Genomic DNA, 22,603 nt, shown 5'->3' with positions numbered 1-22,603 from the left:
CAGAGTTTTATGAGTTAAAACAAAACAATGTTTTCCAGAAGGGCCTATGTGGCGTATTAGTACAAGCTCCCTCATGATTTCTCTGTTTTCACCCTTAACCTCTACTCTTAGAGCTCCCCAAATGACACACTATAGGGAATGGCTTGAGTAAGATAGGTAACACTCCTATATGACTTCTGTATGTGCTTCCCAACAATAAGGGCGGTGATCTTTGCTAATATTTTTAACTGTGAAACATCACCAGAGCAACTGAGAAATTATTTTGCTTTTTCTGGGACATTACTGCAGTCAATAGAGCTTATCTGAGAAGGCTACATCAGGGGAGTAAACGTTAAGTGAGTCAAACTTTAGTTTGGAAGCAAAGGGAATTCCTTGTATTCGAAGAGAACAATAGCTACTTTGTACAGCTCTGAACAACCCAGAAAGACTATTTTGAGACTAGGCATCTCAGAGATACAAAAATTGGTAAGATATAGAAGAGATGGCATTGAACTCTGTAAGGTCTAATTCTGGCTCAGTTACATATTAACTGTGTTACTGTGGACAAGCCACTTATCTACTATTGGGTCTTGATATTCCCATCTGTAAAATGGTATGGCTAGATAAGGAAATTTTATTCTGGGAAGAACTCCTTGTTCACAAATTTGTTCAGTAAACTTACTACAGGAAACACTGGGCAGCTGATCACCTTTGACAGTTAGATGTTGACCTACTTAGAGTTGCAGGTAATAGTGAGTGGATGGTCCTTTTAGCTTCCCTCCAATTCTGTGCCTTTTGAGGCAACATTATAGCTTAGAAATTAAGAGCAATGACTTGAATCAGATTAACATAGATTCAATTCCTGGCTGTACTTTTATTCTATGAGCACAGTTAGGTTTTCCACCTCTCTAAAGCCTCCATGTCATCATCTGTAAATAAGTAATAATAAACTCCTCATAGGGGTCTCAAGAGTATTAAATGCAGTACAATATATTTTTAGCATTAACTTTGGTAAAGACTATGAAAAAATAGTTTTCGAAATTTAAAATGAATTATTGAAACACAGGAACCAGATATAATTTATTATTCTGGATAATATCCTGGACCAGATTTTTTTTTTCTTTTTCTCTAAAGGATATCAGTGGGACAGCTGTTGAAATTTGAATAAGAATTGTAGATCAGATGATAATATATATCAAAGCTAGTTTTCTGAGTTTGACAATTGTCTTGCGGTTATTCAAGAGAATATCCTTGCGTTTCTGGACTACACAATGCAATATTTAAAGATTTATCTACAATTTACTCTCAAATGGTTCCGAAAAATATGTACATATATTTTGTATGTGTGTGGAGAGAAACAGAGAGAGAAAGTTAATATTTCAGAAATCGGAGTGAAGGGTATATGAAAAATTATGCTTGCAATATTTTCTAAGTCTGAAAATACCTTGGTACAGAATATTATATTGATGTGTGTGCAGAATATTTTTAAATATGTTTTGTGTATGCTATTATCATGAGTTGAATTACATATATGAATTGAATAGCTGTATTTGACATATGTTATGTGTGTGTATAAATATGTAATTCAATTATTTTAAACTATTTAATTTGACCCACCCCTGTTTTTATTTGATTTTAAAACTTTCTGTCTAAATTATTTACCAGTCCCCTTCTGTAAAGTAGTAATTCCATTTAGAAATAACTGTCCTATAGGTGAAATAAAATGACAGGTAATCTTCAATTAGTATTGAGAGACCTAAGTGTCAGTTTAGGTCTTGTGAAGAGACGTAAGTTTCACTTTAGCATTGTGAAGTCTTCCAAAGTCAAATCACGTTTTGAACAACTGGAATTATCCTAGTCATATAGTGTGCATTAAACAATAACTGTCCAAGTGCCAAAGCTGGCAATGGCTTCTACTGCTTTGCCACATCAAAGTAACAGCCACAGCAATTTTTTCAGTGACAGACTACGGAAAATTAGCTGGATATTCCTTCTACTGTTTCTAACTCAATCATTTTCACAGCTCCAAATTTCAGCCATCCCCCAAATGACTACTGATACCCAACAAGCCTAAAGGAGAGCCAAAACCACGTCTGACAACATCAGGTCAGGCAGCAGAGCCTGTCAACGCTAAGTGAATGTTTTCTTTAATCTGGCTTTCCTTTTACAATGCAAACAGAAACTGCGACTTCTATCCCCAAGCAAAACCATCTCTCTTCCAAACAACTTTAAGGAAGACTGCAATGTTTAAGATGATTAGTGAAATTTCTCACGGCGACATAGCACTTTATGGTCACAAATCACTTTTACATCAATTATCTCATATTCCCTTTACAGTACTTCTGTGAGAAGTTCCATTGTAAAGAATAGGAAAGTAAAGTGCAAAGATTTCAGAACCTTGCATGTACGGAATTTGGGGCCACAATCTATGTTTCTATATTCCCAAAAGGTGTTGGGGGAAAGCAGGAATCACTAGGTAACACTATTTATGAACTATAAAACTTTCAGAAAGTAGGTTAAATATACAGAAGGAGCAGGATTGGAAAAAGAGTGAGAAAAAAAGTAGGTTAAATGTGAAAACAAAACAACTGGCAACAATAGTATCTAAAGTACATTTCACCGAAAAAGTTGGATGGAATATTTTCCTGAGAACAAATATATTATCACTCACAGTGTTCCAGAAAGAACTGGGCTCTAGGGACCTGACTTCAAGTCCCAGCAAAACAACATACCAGGCTCATGAACTCCAATAGGCCATTAACCTCGTCAGCTCAATGTCTACCTTTGTGAAACTGACTTTCCTTTCAGAGTTATGGGAATGGACTTCTGTTCATTGTAAAGCTCTAGACACATACTATTTACCATCCTATCTTTATAAAATGGAATTCTTTGGGCCCCAAATAGATCAGCTCTCTGTGTTCTCAGTCTCAGCAAACGGCACCCAGTTATTCAGGGCAAAAACCCTAGTCTCATTCCTATTACTCACCCAAATATCAAATTAAACTCCTTTAGGACAAGTCTAAATTTCTTATCTTAAAATGACCCTTCATTATCTGGCCTCATCTCCTGACATTTTTCCGTATGTACCCTTTAGTCTTGCCATAACAAGACACAACTTTATGTGTCCTAAAACTTCTGAAATTTTCCATCTCCATGCCTTCCACATGCTATGAAGTTCTTCCTAGAACACCCTTACTACTACCCTCATTTGGTTAATTCCTACATGTCCTTCAACACTCAGCAGAAGCTATTGTGGACGACTTTCCCAAATGCTACAGTCTTAAGAAAATACATTGTTTTAGGCCTCTGTCCCTGCACACGCGTCTTCACCATGATGCAACAAGGGTTAGTTTCATTTCTCCCTCTAGATCAATGTTGTCCAATAGAACTTTCTGCAATGATGGAAATGATCTACATCTGTACTGTCTAATATAGTAGCAACTAACCACAGGCAACTATACGAGTACTTGAAATGTGGCTAGTTCAACTAGGGAACTGAATTTTTCATTGTATTTAATTTTATTTATTTTAAATCTAAACATAATAGCTACCTGTGGCTAGTGGCTACGATGCTGGACAGCACAACTCTAGAGGGTCTGTCAACTCTGAAGATGGGTCATGCTTGTATCTGTATTCCCAGCACCTGCCACCTTGCATAGTGTAGGATTCAGAGTTTATTGAAAGAATAAGGAAATGTATAAGTATCCATACATACTTGTGTATTCTTGGGAAGTGATTTCTCCCAATACCTCAAGCATTCTATCACATTCAAACATTCACCACATCAAATTTTGCCAAACCCAGTCACATCTTGTAAAGCACACCTCATTAACTAACATGGAAAAAACCCTCAGCAAATAATTTCTATTCAGGGCATTTGGCTTCATGATCACTCTTAAATGACTTCCAGATGACTCCAAGACAAACAGTTATGCTGTTTATGAAATATTACAATAGTCATGGCAGCATCATTTTGGTGTCAAAATCAACTACATTGTTTAATAAGGAAAAAGCATAGGCTTTTTATATTTATTTTAGTATTTATATTAATGTGAAAAATAAATTCCCTTGAATGCCTACAGTACTGTAAAAGTTATTAAAGACTATTTTGAAGTATTCTTTAAAAATAACATTCTGCTCTCCTAACTGAATTCATTTTTGAAATACCATACCACATTTAGAGAGAGTATACGGACTTGATTTGATGGGTTTCATTACTATGATAGGAGAATACGGAGAGAATATGACCTTGCTACAAAGAATCAGCAGCCAAATTCAATTTGGTTCCAATTAAAAGTCCTGGTTGGCAGAATTCATGAGGTTGGCATATGGTTGGTCATTTGAGATTTTAAGAAATCCAAGACGTGAACTTCGCTAAGTAGATTAACCAGGTTTGACTCCACATCCAGGTCCTCACTTCCAAATTCCTTAAAGATAACCGGCAATCAAAGGCATCAACAAAGATGGTCTGCACACAATGGCCCCATCCAGAATGAGGGGAGCTTCTCCATTGCTGGCCTGGTACATTACCTATCCCATAGTGATTAAATTATACAATGGCTGAACAACCATTTGTTAATGTCCTTCCATTGCATAATTACTTCTGTAAAGAGAGACTAATCCTATAGTGTCAAATTGTATGTGAAATAAAAAGGAAGAGGTAAAGCATCTTAAGGCTGGATAAGGGGGATGGAGGTGGAAACTTCAAATGGATGGTTTGCTTCTTTTAAACTCAATTGAAAAATATTAATTAAAAATAAATTTATTACAAAATAATTAATGTTCACTATAGGAAAAAAAAAAACCATAGGAGGCAAAAATAAAACATATACTTTTACCCAAAGATAACATTTGGTATATACTCTTCTGCTTTTTTTTCTTATGCACTTTGAAAATAGTAAAATAAACATTAGCCAGCATTTATATAACATTCATTCTGTTTCATGTACTGTCCTAAGCATTTAACATAAATGAATTCACTCTCTCTTCACTAGAACACTATGAGGGAGGGGCCATTATTAGCTGCACCTTTCAAAGAAACTAAGCAGAAAGAATAATTTGACCTAGCTCATAAACTTGTAAGTGGCGAATAATCTCTGTTCAACTTTTGCTGTGGGAGCATTATGTTCGACTAACTAGTGTGGGAGGAAACATTTCTCTGTATTAAATCTTTAACTACTATTTCAATATTCTATGAGAGTACACAACCTGGATATCTTATTTGACTCCTATTCCCCATTCTCTAGGGGAGGGGCCAAGCTAAAAGATGGAGGACATTCGCTGACTTGGATCTAATACTCAACAGCTGGGCTGTATGACACAATCTGTAATATGAATTTAGATTCCTTCAGGGCTATATCTCTTTGATGTTCTTAGTATCAAACTGTCACCCTCCTACCTCTATATATTATATAATCCATTAGCTTGGCCTTTAGAAGCCTATATTAACTTAATTCAAGTCGATTTTATTTTTTCACTGGGATTCTTAAAATATAATATACAGTTCCCAATTCTTTTAAAATCCAAAAGTGCCTATTTTGATTATGGATTTCAAACAAGTGTGGAGAGCACAACAAAAAGGAAGTTGAAACAAGGAGAAAATATTTCCACAGTGCAAACTGTTAAATTGGAAATGTAAGATGCAACTGACAAGTTCAGAAACGTTCTCAAAGTTAAAGGTGCTCGTAGAGACCTGGACAGTGTTTCACGCCTTCACCCCATTTCCAAAGGTCATCTGCAATTATCCAAGGGGTCCTACCCTCAGTTTTCTGCTGGCTTGCTGCTGAGATTGTTGCTCAATGACCCTGAAACACCTTGTGTTATTTTTTGTGGTTCTGTTACCCATATAGCAACTCCTTGGCAACAATGGTAATTATACAGCAGCCTTGTTATCTCAGAATAACACTGTAATTAACTGGTGTCACTGCAGCATTTGCAGTTATAATAATTGCAGCAAAAAAGTCCTGTGGAAGTAGTATTTTTTAAGTTACGGCTTTCAAAAATAGCTTCAGCAACTACGCTACTTAGAAAACCAAGTTTATTTCCCCCAAGAAACATGATTTCCTCCAAGAAACATGATTTCCTCCTCACAAAGCCCACTGAAACTAAGCTATCAGAATGTCTCCTAACAGAAAACATCAGACTTTCTCTGTAGCAAAAGCTTCCAAAATGAATTGAGGGGAAAAAGTCATACACACACATTTCTCAAAGTAATACTTACAGCTCTTCTAGAAAAGGAAAGTTCTTAAATGCATCTTCTGGCAACTGAGTAATGTTGTTCATACTGATATCCCTGGAAAACATAAAGTTAAGAATATTATTAATTAAGTGGCGTGAAACTTAAAGCATTTAATCCAACAGAAAACTAACTAGGTGCTACAATTTTGTGAAAGGGCATAGAAGACACATAGAAACAGTCACAATCTGGCTTCAGAATGCAAAATTCAGAAAACACAGAAAAGCTAAATGTTTTGTTATAAATTATGTCACATAATTTAGAAATATACTCAGATCCTGTATTTTCCCCTCTTAAGTATCATTGGAAAAAAAGTCACAAACTACCTACAATAAGTGGGCCAGGGTGACTTCCCTGTGCTCTGGTATTCATGGCAGTACACATACCTATCAAAATAAACCAATGAATACTCTAGGAACGATACATAGAATTTGCAGGTGAGGGTGCCTTCTGGAGTCACTCAAGGACAATAAAAGCATGTCCTAGCTCTACCCTAGTCATATTTTCTTCAAAACCTATAAAAGTCCTCCAGGTAACAGTTGTCAGTGGATTTCATGTTCCGCCTATGCACAGATGCAGGCTAAGGACAAGTGCATACACGATAGGTATGTGGTCCATTTCCAGTTTTCCCTTAAGAGCGTCCACAGAAAGAAAACTCACCCAACAATATAACTCAACAATTCACTAGTTCAAACAGCTAAAAAATACTTTATTAACCATTTCCCTCTTCCCTGGCAGCTGCCTTTTGAACTGGCTTTCTCTGCCACACTCCACTTGATATCAGCACCGTGAAAGACAGGTTAAAACAGCTCCATAAGGGAAAGTCCCAGCATGCGCTGGGGCAGTGGAGCTGCCTCCTTCAGTTCCATGGTGTTTAATTCTGTGGCTGAGCCCTTGGGTCTCCCCTCTCGAGAACCTGGCATGGAAGTTCACATGTGAGACATGCCCATTAGTACAGTACATGTATCGGTATGAGGAAGGAGAAGAGAAATGAAGCATACCAAAGTCAGCTAACAATACTAATACCGTGTTATTACATCCATTCCATCAGGTAAAATTTTCTTTTAAAGGAGGCGACACCTTCAGTATCATGCTAGGTACAACCTTTCTCCCCATCTTTCCTCTCACTAAAATTTAGAAATGGAATCCACATCCTTTCTTACTAGACTTTCCCAATGCAGGTTTGGAAAAGTTTTTGGCTTGGGAATAACCGTAACAGTAGCAGCAGCAAAAACGGCAGGAGCAGCAGCTAAGATGCAGTGCATACTTGTAACCTGGTAAGACTAGACAGAAAATCTTACTTTACAAATGGGGAAACTGAGGCTTACTGAGGTTAAAAAAGCTTCCCCAAGACCATTCAACAAGCAGTATAACAGAAAACACCAGAGCCTATGATGTTAAGTGCAAATCATGAGTCTTCTTAAGTATTATTTGAATCCTGTTATTAATACTTCTCTCCAGTGGTAGTCAAAATGTAAAACAAATACTTGAGTCCCATCAAGCTTAAAAACTGGGAGGAATAATGCCCCTAACACCTTCACACAATTATCCATGAATCTCTGGAAGAGCACTTTTGCTTGACAACTGGGGTTTAAAAAAAAAAAAAAAAAAAAAAAAAAAAAAAGGAGGACCAGGAATAGCTTTAGCAATTAAGGAACGAACATTAACCAATACTAATATACATTTCTTAGCACAAGAAATTTTCCTTTAGATGAATCTTATGACCATAGAGACATAAGTGCACTCTAAAATTTTATATCACTGAAAACAACTCAAGTCCTACTAAAGAAACTTATAAGAAAAGTCAAATTACTATGCTTCTCTAGGAATTACTATTTTAAAACCCAGGCCTCAATACTACTTTAGTCAGTGATCATTAGCCCTGGGGGAAGGGCAGAGGAAATGCTTTGTTTTTCATAAACACTCTAGCAAGATACTGGAGAAATGGCATTAAAACAGGGGTCAGAAAAGGCAGGCGCAACTCCCACCCTGCCACATAGCCATTGTGTGATACTGGGCCTCCATCTGCTCATCAGTAAATTGAAGCTGATTGGTTGGGTGGCTTCCTGGTCTGACATGATATACTGTCGCCTTTATACTGACATTATATGCTGATTCACCCTTTTCTGTAGTTTCTTCATGGAGGAGTCCACCTTTTCAGATAAAAACAGATGAGATTCATTCTATAGAATGTTTCTGAAAAATTTATCACAACGCAAAGTTTAAAGACTATCCCTCTGTCATTGTTAAATTACTAAGTCACTCTCATGGCAGATACATTTGGCCTTAACTAGTAAAATCCTTCTCAAGAATACAACAAAACATTTAATCATATCGAAAGCAAAATAATGATCCGATATGAGTAAACAATCATTCTGTAAAATATCAGACAGTTGTGGTGCTTTTTAGTCATTCCAATAAAAAGAGAAAGAACAACAATAACTGCTTTACAAAATGAGGCATTCTGTACAGTTTCCTCTAAGCTTGGCACACCTGAATTCAGGTGAGTTATCACTGTAACAGAAAAACTGATTAATTTCCTCATCAGAAAAAGGTCTGGGAGAGAACCAATTAATTGCCTCACCAGAAAAAGACACATAATTAGAGACAATTTACACCACACTATTCCAGTTTTTTAAAACATGCGCGCGCACACACACACACAGAGCTCTCATTTTTTTCCTTATAGTAACAAGACATAACAGGTAGTTTTGCTGTGAGCTGTTAATGCAATTAGTGAGACTCCATATTTACAAACTAATATATGTAAAACACACAGTGAGTTTTTCTTTCAAAGCTTCAGATTCAGGAGCAATACTTATTTCTAAATTTTTCTTAATTTCACACACCCGGAGAGGTTCCCTCTTTACAGATGTTTTTTCTCATACTTTCTGGGATTCAGTTACAACATTTATGAAGTAAAAAGTTGGGGGTGGGGGCAGCGGTGAGCTACAAGATGCTATCTCTGGAGAAGCTCTGGAAACCTGTGGTTACAGAGTATAGATGCGTGGGTATCCATTTAAAATAATGAGGGCTGATGGTGATAAACAACCTATGGATAGTCTTAAGAGTAGATTCTAGACCTGACATTACCAACACCATAAAGAGACTTTATAAATAAGAGGTTAGAAATGATGACCTATGACAATAATTACAAATATATGAGGCTCAAAAGCCATATAAATTACTATGATACATAAATAAAAGGAAATAAAAGGAAGCTGTTTAAAGAATTTTCAGCCAGAAGATGCTCCCACAGATCAGTACCTTCAAATTCACATGAGTAGCACAATCTTACCAGTGGCATCAGTAATAAATCCCAGGAATTCACCTTCTGGGATAGAGAACTAAATATAAATATATATCATATGAGGTCAAAGCACCACCAACTCACAAATGTCTCAGAAGGGCATTTTCCAGAGAGCTGATGGCCTTACTTGGAGCCAGCATTGAATACAGGTTTTGGCGCCAGACAGACCAAGGTTTACATATGAATTTACTACCACTAGCTGTGTGATCTTTGCAAATTGTTCATCTTTTCTGTGCCCTGGCTTCTTCGTTTGTAAAATGGAGGCCGTAATAACTGAACCTTATAGATTGCTGTGAAGATCAGAAAAATGTCAGGTCATATGTAATAAGTTCAACAAGAAAAAGCTGTTATCTCATCATCATCCCCTGTTTTTGCTGCTCCTGGAAGCCATCTGAATCCAATGGACCAAGGCCAAACTAAAAGGAGACACCACATTGCCTTTGTTGGCCTTCTCAGAAAGAAATCACTTTTACAGAAGACACTAAATGTTGCAGAAGACCTAAAACTTGGAGCAGCTGTTCCTAAACACAAAACTAAACTCCAGAACCCAGGAGACACAGATTTTAAGCTGGGAGAACCCTTCGAGATCAAATACTTCATTTAAACAAAAGATTAGAAATACAAAAGCACACCACCTTCCCCGAAAAATAAACATGAACTCCCAAATACCAGCAGTCATTGATTTCAAAATTAAAATTTAAAGGGTGCAATTGTTTAATTGAAACTGCCAAATCTCTCCAGTGGTTAAACTCTCATCTTTTTTTCCCCCATAAAATTCACTAATGCTGAAGTATCTACAGAGTAAAGAATATCATGTTTCAACAAGGTACCTTTTAAGATCCCTGTAAAATGATCCCTAAGCGAGCCCAACCAGTTTGCTGATGGCTAAGCATGTACCACTGTGGACTCTAACACTGCATCCTTACTGGGTCTGGGCCTTCTGCCACAGAATTATTTAATTTTAAATATACTGTGATTGACCCAATGTTATCTAAATTTGAACAAGCCTTTCTATTTGTATTAGATAAAACTGTACTGCTACTACTATATTGTTGATTTTATCTCAAATATTACCTGGCAGTTTAAAAAGTCACTGAATTATATACAGGTTCAAGAGAACACAGGGTTCTCTAAAGTGTTCTCTAGGAAAAGAAAAAAAAAAAAATGATGGTGATGTCCATAAACTCAAAAAACACATGTTGATAATGACCAAGAAGGTCACCTTCAAATCTTAAAAATAAATTAAAAAAAAAAAAAAAAAAAACTCTCCCAATGACTTTTCCAGGGTCTATAGTATGACCAAAAACTAAAAACTAAAAATGAACTTTGCAAAATGCCTCCGGTGGAACAAATTTGAAGGGAAGGTCTCTCTCAACCACAAGTAGTAAAGACACACATAACACCAAAGTTCTAATCAAAGTTCATTAAGGATTTGATTTCTGACACTATTCCCTATCTTTGGGCAAGTAATCTCATTTTCTCCCCACCTTTTTATAATAACCAAAGTAACCACTGTTAATTGTTTTTAAAAAATTGAAATACAGAGGAAACCATCCACAATATCAACACCCGCTGGTACCACTGCCATATTTCAAGAATTTCATTACATATTTTTTCTATGCATGGTACATATTTTTACAAATCTGAAATCGTATAGTTCTGAACATGTTCATCTCTTGACACCACAAAGATTCTTAATTTGCAAAATGAAAAAAATCTTCCTCGAAAATATCTTCAAATGAAAGTGTAAACATTGAAGTCTAATATTTATCAATCTATTTTTAGCAGCCCATACATCATGGGATTGGAACATCTTTGCTACTGAAAGCCACCATGTCAAAAGGAATAGAGGTTAATTAAGGGCTTTCCTTTACAAGAGGAAAAGGAGATATCCTGTCATCCATTTAACAAATATTTACAAAATATCCATTATGCACATATGTGCAAGGTACTGTGCGAGGATAGTAAGGCTTTTATGCAAAAAGATGTTATCAATAGGGGTTTTTTTTTTTTGTATTAAACTCCATCAGTCCACTCTATTCTTAACTTGCTATTACTGTTGAAGATATTGTTGCAACATTCAATTAAATTTAACTGTTTTAAAATTGCATTATTTCATTTTGAAAACAAGAACAGCTACATGAAGATATGGCTATTTAAACTGCAGAAATGCAGCCAAAACAGTGTATGTGCCATGTTAGATTTTGCTCCAAAGATTTTTTTTTGACCCTACATGTTTTAGCACGACTAGAATCCAACCAAGTGTCACAATAGACATCCTTCTAATGTCTGTGCACCATTTCTACTACAAACAGTTTTGAGCAGTAGGATAAACTGGCTCCATGCTGTCTGACATCTTCTCTGTTTTTTTCAGGTACCAAGGCTCAGTACTTCCTAGCAAGAGGAATCCAAAACATGCTTCTCTACAGCCTTAGAATTCTTAAGGGGACAGATGCCACAACACCCATATTGACACTTAAAAATAAACATTAATTACGGCAGAGATAAGTTATCAACTTGTAAAGTCATCTATTTAAGGTACTTCAACATCCTAAGTATAATCTTTCTTAACAACTTGGAAAGGCTAGAGAAAATGTCACCTTCAAATCTTAGAAATGAATTTTAAAAACTTGTTTCTATCAGAAAAACATTTAATTCATTTTATGATCATCTACTTTAGTGGATTGAACTCTTTTTCTTTTTTTTCTTTTTCTTTTTTTTTTTTTTTTTTTTTGAGACTGGAGTCTCACTTTGTTGCCCAGGCTAGAATGCAGTGGCACAATCACGGCTCACTGCAGCCTCAACTGCCCAGGCTCAAGCAATTCTCCCACCTCAGCTTCCCAAGTAGCCGGGACTACAGGCAAGCACCACCTTCCTCGGCTAATTATTTTTTTATTATTTGTAGAGACCAGGTCTCACTATGTTGCCCAGGCTGGTAAAACCTCTATTTTAGTACCTTTTAGGATGTTCCCTTCAAAGACTTTCAAAGCTGTGCTGCCATTGTTAAGAAAATGAAACAATACAAAAAAGATTGGGAAGAAATATTTACAAAAATATAAATAATTTATATTACAATGTATAAAGAACTCTTACAATCAATAATAAGAAAAGTCTGATTTTAAAATGGGCAAAAGATTTGAACAGATACTTCACCAAATAAGATACACAAATGGCAAATAAGCACATGAAAAGATGTGCATAGTAGTTAATAAGGAAATGCAAATCAGACCACAATGAGACATCTTACAACTATTAGAATGGCTAAAATTTGTTTAAATAGCAGCTGACAATATCAAGTACTGATAAAGATGTAGAACAACTGGAACTCTCATCTGCTGTTGGCAATGAGCAAGATGGTACAACCACTTTGGAAAACAGTTTGGTAATTTCTTATAAAATTAAACATATACTTATGACTATATGACCCAGCAATCCTAGACATAAATTATATATATTTGCCCCAAACTGGAAACAACCTGAATTAGTAAATGGATAAAGAAATTTTGGTATATCTACACAATGGAATATTATCCAGCACAAAAAGGAGCAGACTACTGATATAAGCAACAACACGGATGATTTCAAACACCTTACGCTAAGTCAAAGAGGCTAGATGCAACAGGTTACATATTGCATGATTCTATTTATACAGCATTCTGGAAAACGTGAACTTATAGACATAGGAAATTGATCAGAGGTGGCAACAGCTGGGGAGTGGAGAAAAGACTGGCTACAAAGAGGCATTAAAAACATTTATGTGGTGATAGAAATGATCTATATCTTGATTTTGATAGCAGTAACACAACTGTACAGCTTTTCAAAACAACTATATATTAAAAAGTGTGAATTTGGCTGTATGTAATTAAGCCTTAATACTTGTATTTTGTGGGATTTTTCCTTTATAACTAAGAGCATATATGATAGTGTCTCCTTACATTTTCCCCTCAAGAAAAAAAATAATTCATCCAATGTCTAGCCATTCTGCAAGTCCTACTCCAAATGAAAAATTGTGACGCATAGCTCTGTCTTGAGAATCGAGAAACGTGGGGCGCTTTTCTGTCTTTGCGATTTTGGCTATCAATTTGTAGCAGAACACTGGGCCCAGTTTCTTCATTATCTCTTTACTAAGCACCTATTAGGTTTGTGCCTGTGTGCTAGGATGAGTGAGACATAGTCTCTACCCTCAAGAGCTGTCTGAGGCAGTGAGAGGAATAAAACAAGTAAATACTATGACATGTGTGACCCAGCAAGTGAAGATGATCGAATCAGACCTGGAGCTCAAAAAAGCCTTCCAACACCAAAGCTGCTGTGCAGTTACAAAGGGCAGATATCACTAATATCAAAGTTAAGTATATCACATATAAAAATAAGCATGTTCATGACAATTATTTAGATTTACATATAAAATATATATTACATATAATATACATACACACATGTACATTCATACACACACACCTATATATGTATACGGTCATAATATAAATGTAATCCACACTGGGTTTATACTAAAATAAATTTATTTTTGAAAGCCTCTGAACTAGATAATGTGTGTCTTGGGGGAAGGTGGAGGGCGCCTTCCTGTCAGAAAGAATATCATGTGTCAAAGCATGGTCAAATGAGATAAAACCACAGTGGTCAAAGAGATAAAACCATCAAGGAATTAGAGAATTACAAGCAGTATGGTCAAAAAAGATAAGACCACCAAGGAATTTGATCATTATAGGCAGTATGTGTACAAGTGGTGAGAAAAGCTGCCCAGACAAGCAAAAACTACATCCCAAAAGGTCTTCATATGTGACCTTTAGAAATCAGAACTTTATTCTAAAAGTGTGGAAAGCTGCCAGCAAAGTTTATGCACATCAAGTTTGCTGTAGAAACGTCATCCTGACAGCCACATATTACAATGGGATGAAGGGAGGGGAAGCTAGGAAGAAGAAACCCAGATCTGCTCAATTCCAGCTTCCTTCACTGTAAAATACTGTGTACCAACTAACCTCTAAGGCCCTTTCTAAATCTATCATTATTACTCCTACTTCGACATTGCTGCTCCTGCACATTCCATGCATAATTATGGAACCCTAAGAAACCCTTAGATTCATGCTTTTCCTATCTGTATGTGTAGGCCCATTTGCATGTGTTAGCAAGTATGGGAGTAAGTACAGGCTAAAATAGACCCCTTTCAGAATTATAAGAGTTCAGCAATTAAGAAAGATGCATGACTTCATTTCCAAAGGTACTATTTTATGCTGTAATTGTTTACACTCTTGATGAAGCAATACAGCCTAGGAGACATTTAAGGGTGTGTTCTTCAAGAGGATGCTAACACTAGAAGGTAGAAAAGAGTGAGGATAAAACACTGGTGTGTAAATATCACAACACAACAAAAGGTATGTGTGGCTTAAATTACAAATTCTTAAAACAAATTCTTAAAAGGGTAACTAAAAAAAAACTATTGGATGGTGCCCACCTACAAAGAAATAAATAAAACAAATAAAACTAGTTAGACTAATTCAATATTTTCTAGCTTTAAAACAAGTTTCAGCTTCTTTTGTGTTTTTTTGTTTGTTTTTCTTTTGGTCATTTTAAACAGGTTAGTTTTCACAAGTGTGGGATATGTTGTAAAAAGAAAAATATAAAATGCTCTAATTCTGGAGTAATGTCTATTAAATGGCAAAGAAAAATAAATGCCAAAGACAAAAAAAAATTACTTTCCTGTCTCTAATTTGATCAAGAACCCTACCATCTGCCATCACAGGGAATAGATAAGGGTTAAAACTATAATATTCCTTGTTTTCTTCCTACCTAACTGGTGTTCCCAGGCATTCTTTGGGTGTCAACAGCTGTTCTGGTAACGTTATGATGACAAAACAGTGCTTATTAGCAGCCAAGACACACAGACAAAATACTATTTCAGTAGTCCATTTAACATCAACAAGAAGCATTATAAAGATTATCGTCTGGGCAAATTGGAAACACTCAATTACTTCATCCTAGCAGACAAAATGCACTATTCATAAAGAAAACAATCCAACAGCATTTAGTATGGTAAATATTCTAATTAACTAAATGGTTTATGTTTTATTATGGCTACACTTATTAACACGACTGATAGGAAAACATTACTTCACCGTCCTTGCCTTCTAACATACACGCCCACGAAAACTTCTGTTTAGACGCGTATTTTTTAAACTTCGGCTCACAATGATTAATGGATTGTGAAATCACTTCAATGGGTCAGAGCCAACTTTTTTAAAAAATTGAAATAGTAAAGAATAGAACAGAAAAATGCCAGAATGCATCAAATGCTGTAAAGGTAAGTATCAATTCAGGAAAATTTGTTTCAGCATGTACCTGCTTCTCTCTTCCTGATTGCAAACTCTGAGTGCCCTGGTTTAGCCCCAAGTTCGAATACATTGTCCATGAAACAGAGTTAAAACCATGAGTTCAAGGAATTGCCTACTCAAGTCAAATATTTCTTATTCCTCCACTTAAACTGTATCAAAATTATAGCTGCCTTCCTAGTACCACAAGCTTGGCCCAGTGATTTTAAAAACCTTTAAAGTTTCCCTTTTCTTTGTCCACATCCTAATCTTTAATATTTTAGTGTCATGGGCTCTCTAAAACTGACAGTAACAGTATGAGAGAATGCCAATGAGATCCCATGGGGTATTTAAGAGAATTTCTTACACTTCTATTTTCCACTGTTTCTATAGAACCGGTGATAAACTGAGATGGCTCTATTTTCACTCTGCTACCCCTGGGTTCTATTGAGTTTTTATAAGTATACAGTAACATTGTGACATTTTTTTCACTTCCTGTGCATAAAATGTTTATACACAACCTTGATAAAACCATCCCTACGTATTTTGATTTTAAGATTAAAAAAACAAAACAAGGGGAAAAACCACAAAAAACCTACACTCCAGTAAATCCCTCCTAATGCCCCCAGTCTGAAAGGGGCCTTCCAATAAGCACCGTTTGTACATCCAATAAGTGACCTAGGCAAGAGCAGCTCCAGTTTCTAAGACACTAAGGCACTGACCTCATTATGTTGAGGCAAGAGAAGAATTCTAAATGATGAGGCAATCTATATACCCTGAAGACCAGCTGCCAACCGTCAGGGCCTGAACCCAAAGGCAGGCTCCCTGGGATTTCACCATCCCTGTAATGCAGGCTTGTGGAGCAATCACTTCCCTTCAGGCGATGAGGCGTGCAGACTCCCCTCCCAAACACATACCCCCCACACACACTCTCCTTTCTCCCCTCTGCTCTGATGGCCATTTTTTAAAGGCTTATAAAAATGTATTCTATCCTTAAAGAAATGACTCAAAATTATAACTGGGATGACTCAATTGTTTCTATTAACTGTAAGACAACAGACATTGATAATGATGATTTATAAAATGTCACTAGAGATATTCCCTTGGGAATGACTTATAACTCATTAAAATCACTAATGATGTATTCAGTATAGAAGAGGCTGTGCCATCAGAGCATGACAAGGTCCTGAATCTTGGGGAGCAAATATTCTTAAACCTGGTTTGTAATACTCCTGGACAGCTCCACTTGTGACAAGTCTTTAAGTTCTAAAAGTCCCAGGAACAAAAAGTTTAAATTATTTTTAATTTCTGCAATCAATATGAATAATATGGTCCCTTGTTTCTTTCTCTAGGGAGAAAACAACGTGCTGCCATGAAATTTGCTTAATAAGAAAAAATAGAGAACGAGGCATACACACACCCAGACACAAACACAAATTTCACAGCAGAACATAGTTTTCTGTCCGGAGAAAGATGACTGAGAGTTACTGCTTTATGACATTTACCTGAGAAAATTTCTCAATTCTGCCGCTGATCTGGTTTTTTACTGAAGCAGCTTCTGTTACTAAATTAGTAAGCAGAAAAACGAATGTCTTAGAAAATAAGCTCCTACAAGGAAGAGAATACCTAATTCCTCTAACCTCCAGCAAAACCAGCCACACACCTCTGATTCACATACCTACACACACACATACACATTATAAAGAGAATAATCTTAAAGAATATAAGGCCAGGCACAGTGGCTCACCCCTGCAATTCCAGCACTTTAGGAGGCCGAGGAAGTAAGATTGCTTGAGCCCAGGAGTTCGAGACAAGCCTCAGCAACATAGTGAGGCTGCTCGGGAGCCTGAGGGAGGCTACTCAGAGGCTGAGGTGGGATGACTGCTTAAACCTGGGAGGGTGAGGCTGCAATGAGCCAAGATGGCACCACTGCACTCCAGCCTAGGCGATAAAGTGAGACCCTGTCTCTCAAAAAAAAATATACATAAAAAATAAAATAAAAAATAAAGAATGTACGTTAGAGGGTCAACTCAGATACCGTGAAGTAGGTGACAACAATAATATATTCTGGTTGGCCTGGTACAATTCCAGTTTATAGTTATTGTCTCAGCATAGTTCTTTTTTTTTTTTGGAGACAGAGTCTCACTCTGTCACTCGGGCTGGAGTACATGTGGCACAATCAGAGCTCACTGCAGCCTCCACCTCCTGGTCTCAAGAGATTATCCCATCTCAGCCTTCTCAGTAGCTAGGACTACAGGCATGCAGGGCTAATTTTTTAAATTTTTTTGTAGTGACAGGATCTTGCTTTGTTGCCCAGGCTGGTCTGGAACTCTTGGCCTCAGTGAAGATCCCACCTCAGCATCCCAAAGTGCTGGAATTATAAGAAGGAGCCACCATAACCGGCCTCCATCATAAATATTAATAGTACACCCTTTCACTCTTGAAGGTATCCTACTATGGACAGTAAATGAACTGACCATCCCACTAATAGCAGTAGATGTGGGTGAATGAAGTTGGGTGGGTTGTGATGGGAAGAGGTAAAATTTTTGGTTTGGACTGCCTTGGGAAAAGAGCTTGAATAAAAGGCTAATTCCTCATCTGTACAATATTATAATATTAAGAAAAACTTAAACTTATGGAGAATCTGTAAAGTTTATCAATATCTCTTTGATCGATCCCCTGCTCTTCTTCCTGGACCCCTATGCTCCTCTGTTAGGGTAGGGTCTGTGTTTTGCTCACTGTTGTATGCCAAGCCTCTAGTACCATGTGTGGTCATAGCAACTGTTGAGTGAATGATGTGCCAGACATTGCATTAAATGCTTTACATAGTAATAGTAGCAAGTACTTACTTGGCACTTCCAAAGAAAAACAGGCCTAACAATTTTCCAACCATCTAAATCAAAGGGCTGGTTGCAGGAGGAAAGAAAGGGAAGACATATAAAATATCTTCTTTACATGTGACACCTAATAAGTTTCTGGGAAAGACCAATATTTCCTATGGACAGAGCATTAACAACACATTTCCTCCCTGTCTATTGCTACAACCAAATAATTTTACATGCAAACACATTGGGGAAAAAGCAGGGAAGAGAGTAAGGTTTTCATTTAAATACAAGTTACTGCGTTAAAAATAGCTTGGGGGGAGTGATGTAAAACTGGATTTCAGTAAAACTAATTTTTCTTCCTCAAAATTTCAAAATACAGGCTTTATCCTATAAATAGTATCTCACAGAACCACTGAACTAGAAAGCATAGTGGTTACCAATTTCCCCAAGCCACCCCAAGAGCCTGCTGTATAACTCTTACTAGATGTATAACCCTGGGCAAGTCCCTTAATCTCTGTGCCTCAGTTTCTGCAAGTGTAAACGGGGATAACGATTCTGACTTTAGAACACTGCTATAAAGATTAGATGACATGACCTCTGGCGAATGCCCAGCTCATAGCAAAGAGTCAGTTATTATTATTTTTCTATTACCACCAACATGCAACACCATCTAATCTAACCATCTCATTTTAATAATGAGGGAACTGAGACCCAGAGGGGTTAAATAATTAATTAAAGCACCAAGATCAGACTCCAAATGATAAATCCTGGTCCATGATTCTTTCCACTACCTTAAGCTGGATTGTGTTGCAGTTATGTTTTAAAAATATGCTTTGGAATTTGGGAAAATAATTTCCCCAGAAACAATGGTCAAATGGTGCTTAGCCTATGAGGTTAATGGGTCAGAGCGGGGTGAGCCCCTCCCTGTAGCTAAACTAATGACCTAATGTTACAACAAAACATCAAAACAAAGAGAAAAACAGTACTACCAGTACCTAACCAAGGAAATGCAGGAAAAGTCTCTTCTTGCTTACTAAGAATAATGGTCCTTGTAGAAGTTTAATAAATTTAAAATGAGGCAAAATTTATAACATGCAATTCTGGGTACCTTTAAAAGGAGTGGATGTGTTATTGATGGTAATATGTTCAGTTTTACTTAACTCACAGCTTTTCTGGTTGTTAATCAACATATCTTTATTGGCGTGATGAGCAAAGCATTCCCTCTGATCTTAAGGGGAAAAAGAGCAGCTGTATGCAAGTGGGGAAGACAGCCAAGTAAAGGAGTACAGGGAAGGGCCTCTGAAACGAAAGAACAGCTGGCACGAAGGTAGAGTCTAGAGGACAGAGCCATTCAGGAAACTGCAAGTAGACAAGTATGGCTGGGTTATGGGGCTGCACATTGGCAGGTGGAGGCTGGGGTCTCTGAACAACCTAGAAAGATAACCCAGGCTCATATTACAGTTGCCAGGGAAGTTCCATATAATATAGAGTTTGAGAATGAAACAAGAAGGTATGAAATATTTTTTAAGGAACATAAACAAGTTTGCTTTACAAAGAAATTCTGGTGGGTAGGCACAATTTTTACATTCCCTACACCTTTGCAACTACTTTAATTGAAACAGCACATTGGCACTCTTCTCCTGGCCCACAATGAGTGATGTTAGAAGTAGCAGCTTCAAGAAACTGATTGCTATGCATATTCCAAGAATGCCAATGAGGTTACTATTCAGGAAGCTACACCGAATTCCCTTTATCAGAGCCCTTGGGAAAAAAGTTCTCTCTGACCTCAATTCCAAGAATAGCTGCGTTTCTCCTTCACGACTCATCTTTTTTATCTTATGGACAATGTGGAATCACAGAAATGGACCCTCTTTCCCTATCAGCTAAAGACTCTGTGAGCCAAAATTGTAACCCGATGTTTACAAATGCATACATTAGGTGAGCAGCTTCAGTAATTCCTGTCCTGGATTCGTATTTTCTCGCCCTGTTTGGCAAGAGTCGGGGGTTGGGGGTGGTTCCTGGTCATCTCATCGACTTATTTTGCATTTTATCTTACGCATTTTTTTGATATGCTATCTTGCATTCTTTTTCTTTTTTTCTTTTTTTTTTTTTTTGTGAGATGCAGTCACCCAGGCTGGAGTGCAATGGCACAATCTCAGCTCACTGCAACCTCCGCCTCCCAGGTTCAAGTGATTCTCCTCCTCCAGCCTCCCGAGTAGCTGGGATTACAGGCATCCATCACCACATCTGGCTAACTTTTTGGTATTTTTAGTAGAGACTGTGTTTCACCATGTTGGCCAGGCTGGTCTCAAACTCCTGACCTTAAGTGATCTGCCTGCCTTGGCCTCCCAAAGTACTGGGATTACAGGCATGAGCCACTGCACCTGGCTTATCTTGCACTCTTTTTGGAATAAAATGGATTATATTAGTATCTTGTGAGCACCCTCTATGTGCCTGGCATGCATATGCCAACAAATGCCCAAACATGTCTTGCTTGGAAGTATAAAAAGGTGATTGCAGAGTCAAGAAGGAAAGATCAACTCTGAGGGATAAATGAGATCCTGAGCCAAAAGAGCAGCACAAGGGACAGAAAGGGATAGATAGATAAGAGCTCCCTCAGGGGGCAGAACCAGTAGAACTTTGTTACTGAATGTTACTGATTAGAGGTTGGAAAAAAAGGCAAACTTTTCTTTTCTTTTTTTTTTTTTTCTTTTTAAGAGACAGGCTCTTGCTATGTTGCCCAGGCTGGACTCAAACTCCTGGGCTCAAGGGATCCTCCTGCTTTGGCCTCCCAAGTAGCTGGAACTACAGGCATGTACCACTGTGCCCAGCTTAAAAGCAAACTCTGAAGATGACATGTTGGTTTTTTTGTCCATGTGTCCGGTACAGTGATGCTGCTGTCACCTGGAGACACAACAGGAGGAAACTGTGTGTTGGGTCTGTTGGGTCATGTGTTGTTATCCAGCAGGGAGTTGTAAATTCAAGCCTAGAATTGAGAAGAAATGTCAAAGAGGAGGAGGTAAAGGTGAGGGAGTGGGCAACATGGAGCATCAAAACTGCAGAAGTGGATGGCATCACTTAGAGATAAAGAGGAGAAAAATAAAGAAAACGGCTGAGAAAAACATTTCTAGACATAACCAAAGTTGAGGAATAGAAACACAGCAGGCACAGTGGCTCATGCCTGTAATCCCAGCACTTTGGGAGGCTGAGGTGGGCAGATCACTTGAGGTCAGGAGTTCAAGATCAGCCTGGCCAACATGGTGAAACCTTGTCTCTAGTAAAAATACAAAAATTAGCTGGGCATGGTGGCAGGCGCCTGTAGTCCCAGCTACTCAAGAGGCTGAGGCAGGAGAATCACAAACCCCGGAGGTGGAGGTTGCAGTGGGTTGAGATTGCACCACTGCACTCTAGCCTGGGCGACAGAACGAGATTCCCTCTCAAAAAAAAAAAAAAAAGGAATAGAAACAGGAAGGGGAGGTGGGGAGGTGGGGAGGTGGGAAGCAGGAGTGATCAGGAAATGGAGGAGGAACCTAAAAGAAAAGCTTCCAGGACAGAAAGTGTTCTGCTGTCCAAGGTTGCAAAGGAATCTGTAAATAGAGGAGCCACAGGATTTAGTAATTAGATCATTTGTCTATATGTTTATCATAGCATGAATCTCACGCATATTAACTATGACTAAAAATTTTTTTCCCTTATTTTGGCTCTGGAGCAGAACAAAGAAAAGGAGAGAATTTCCTGAGGTGACTGGGCAAGATTTAAAAGAGCAAAGGAAAAGAAACACAAGGTTTGAAGAGGATGTGTGTAAACATGTGAGAAAGAGACTGCCTGAGGTGGATCTTCCTGGGCTGGGATCCCGAGAGACAGGAAGAGGGGGGACCTCCATGTGACTGTTCCCCATGCAGCCCTGCAGGGCAGGGGGAAGTTCCCCCAT

General features: G+C 37.6%; 1 protein-coding gene across 1 annotated transcript in view; it reads right to left on the bottom strand.

The window, feature by feature from the left end:
* The window catches only part of LGR4 (leucine rich repeat containing G protein-coupled receptor 4), a 108,369-nt gene that overhangs the window by 41,876 nt on the left and 43,890 nt on the right, over positions 1 to 22,603 (bottom strand). The window contains exon 2 of the mRNA XM_008003745.3: positions 6,200 to 6,271. Within this exon, the coding sequence (XP_008001936.1) occupies positions 6,200 to 6,271 (72 nt within the window). The remainder of the gene's footprint in view (positions 1 to 6,199; positions 6,272 to 22,603) is intronic.

The sequence above is a fragment of the Chlorocebus sabaeus genome, chromosome 1 (assembly GCF_047675955.1).
Source record: "Chlorocebus sabaeus isolate Y175 chromosome 1, mChlSab1.0.hap1, whole genome shotgun sequence".
NCBI lineage: Eukaryota > Metazoa > Chordata > Mammalia > Primates > Cercopithecidae > Chlorocebus > Chlorocebus sabaeus.
This window is presented reverse-complemented; position numbering and strand designations above follow the sequence as displayed.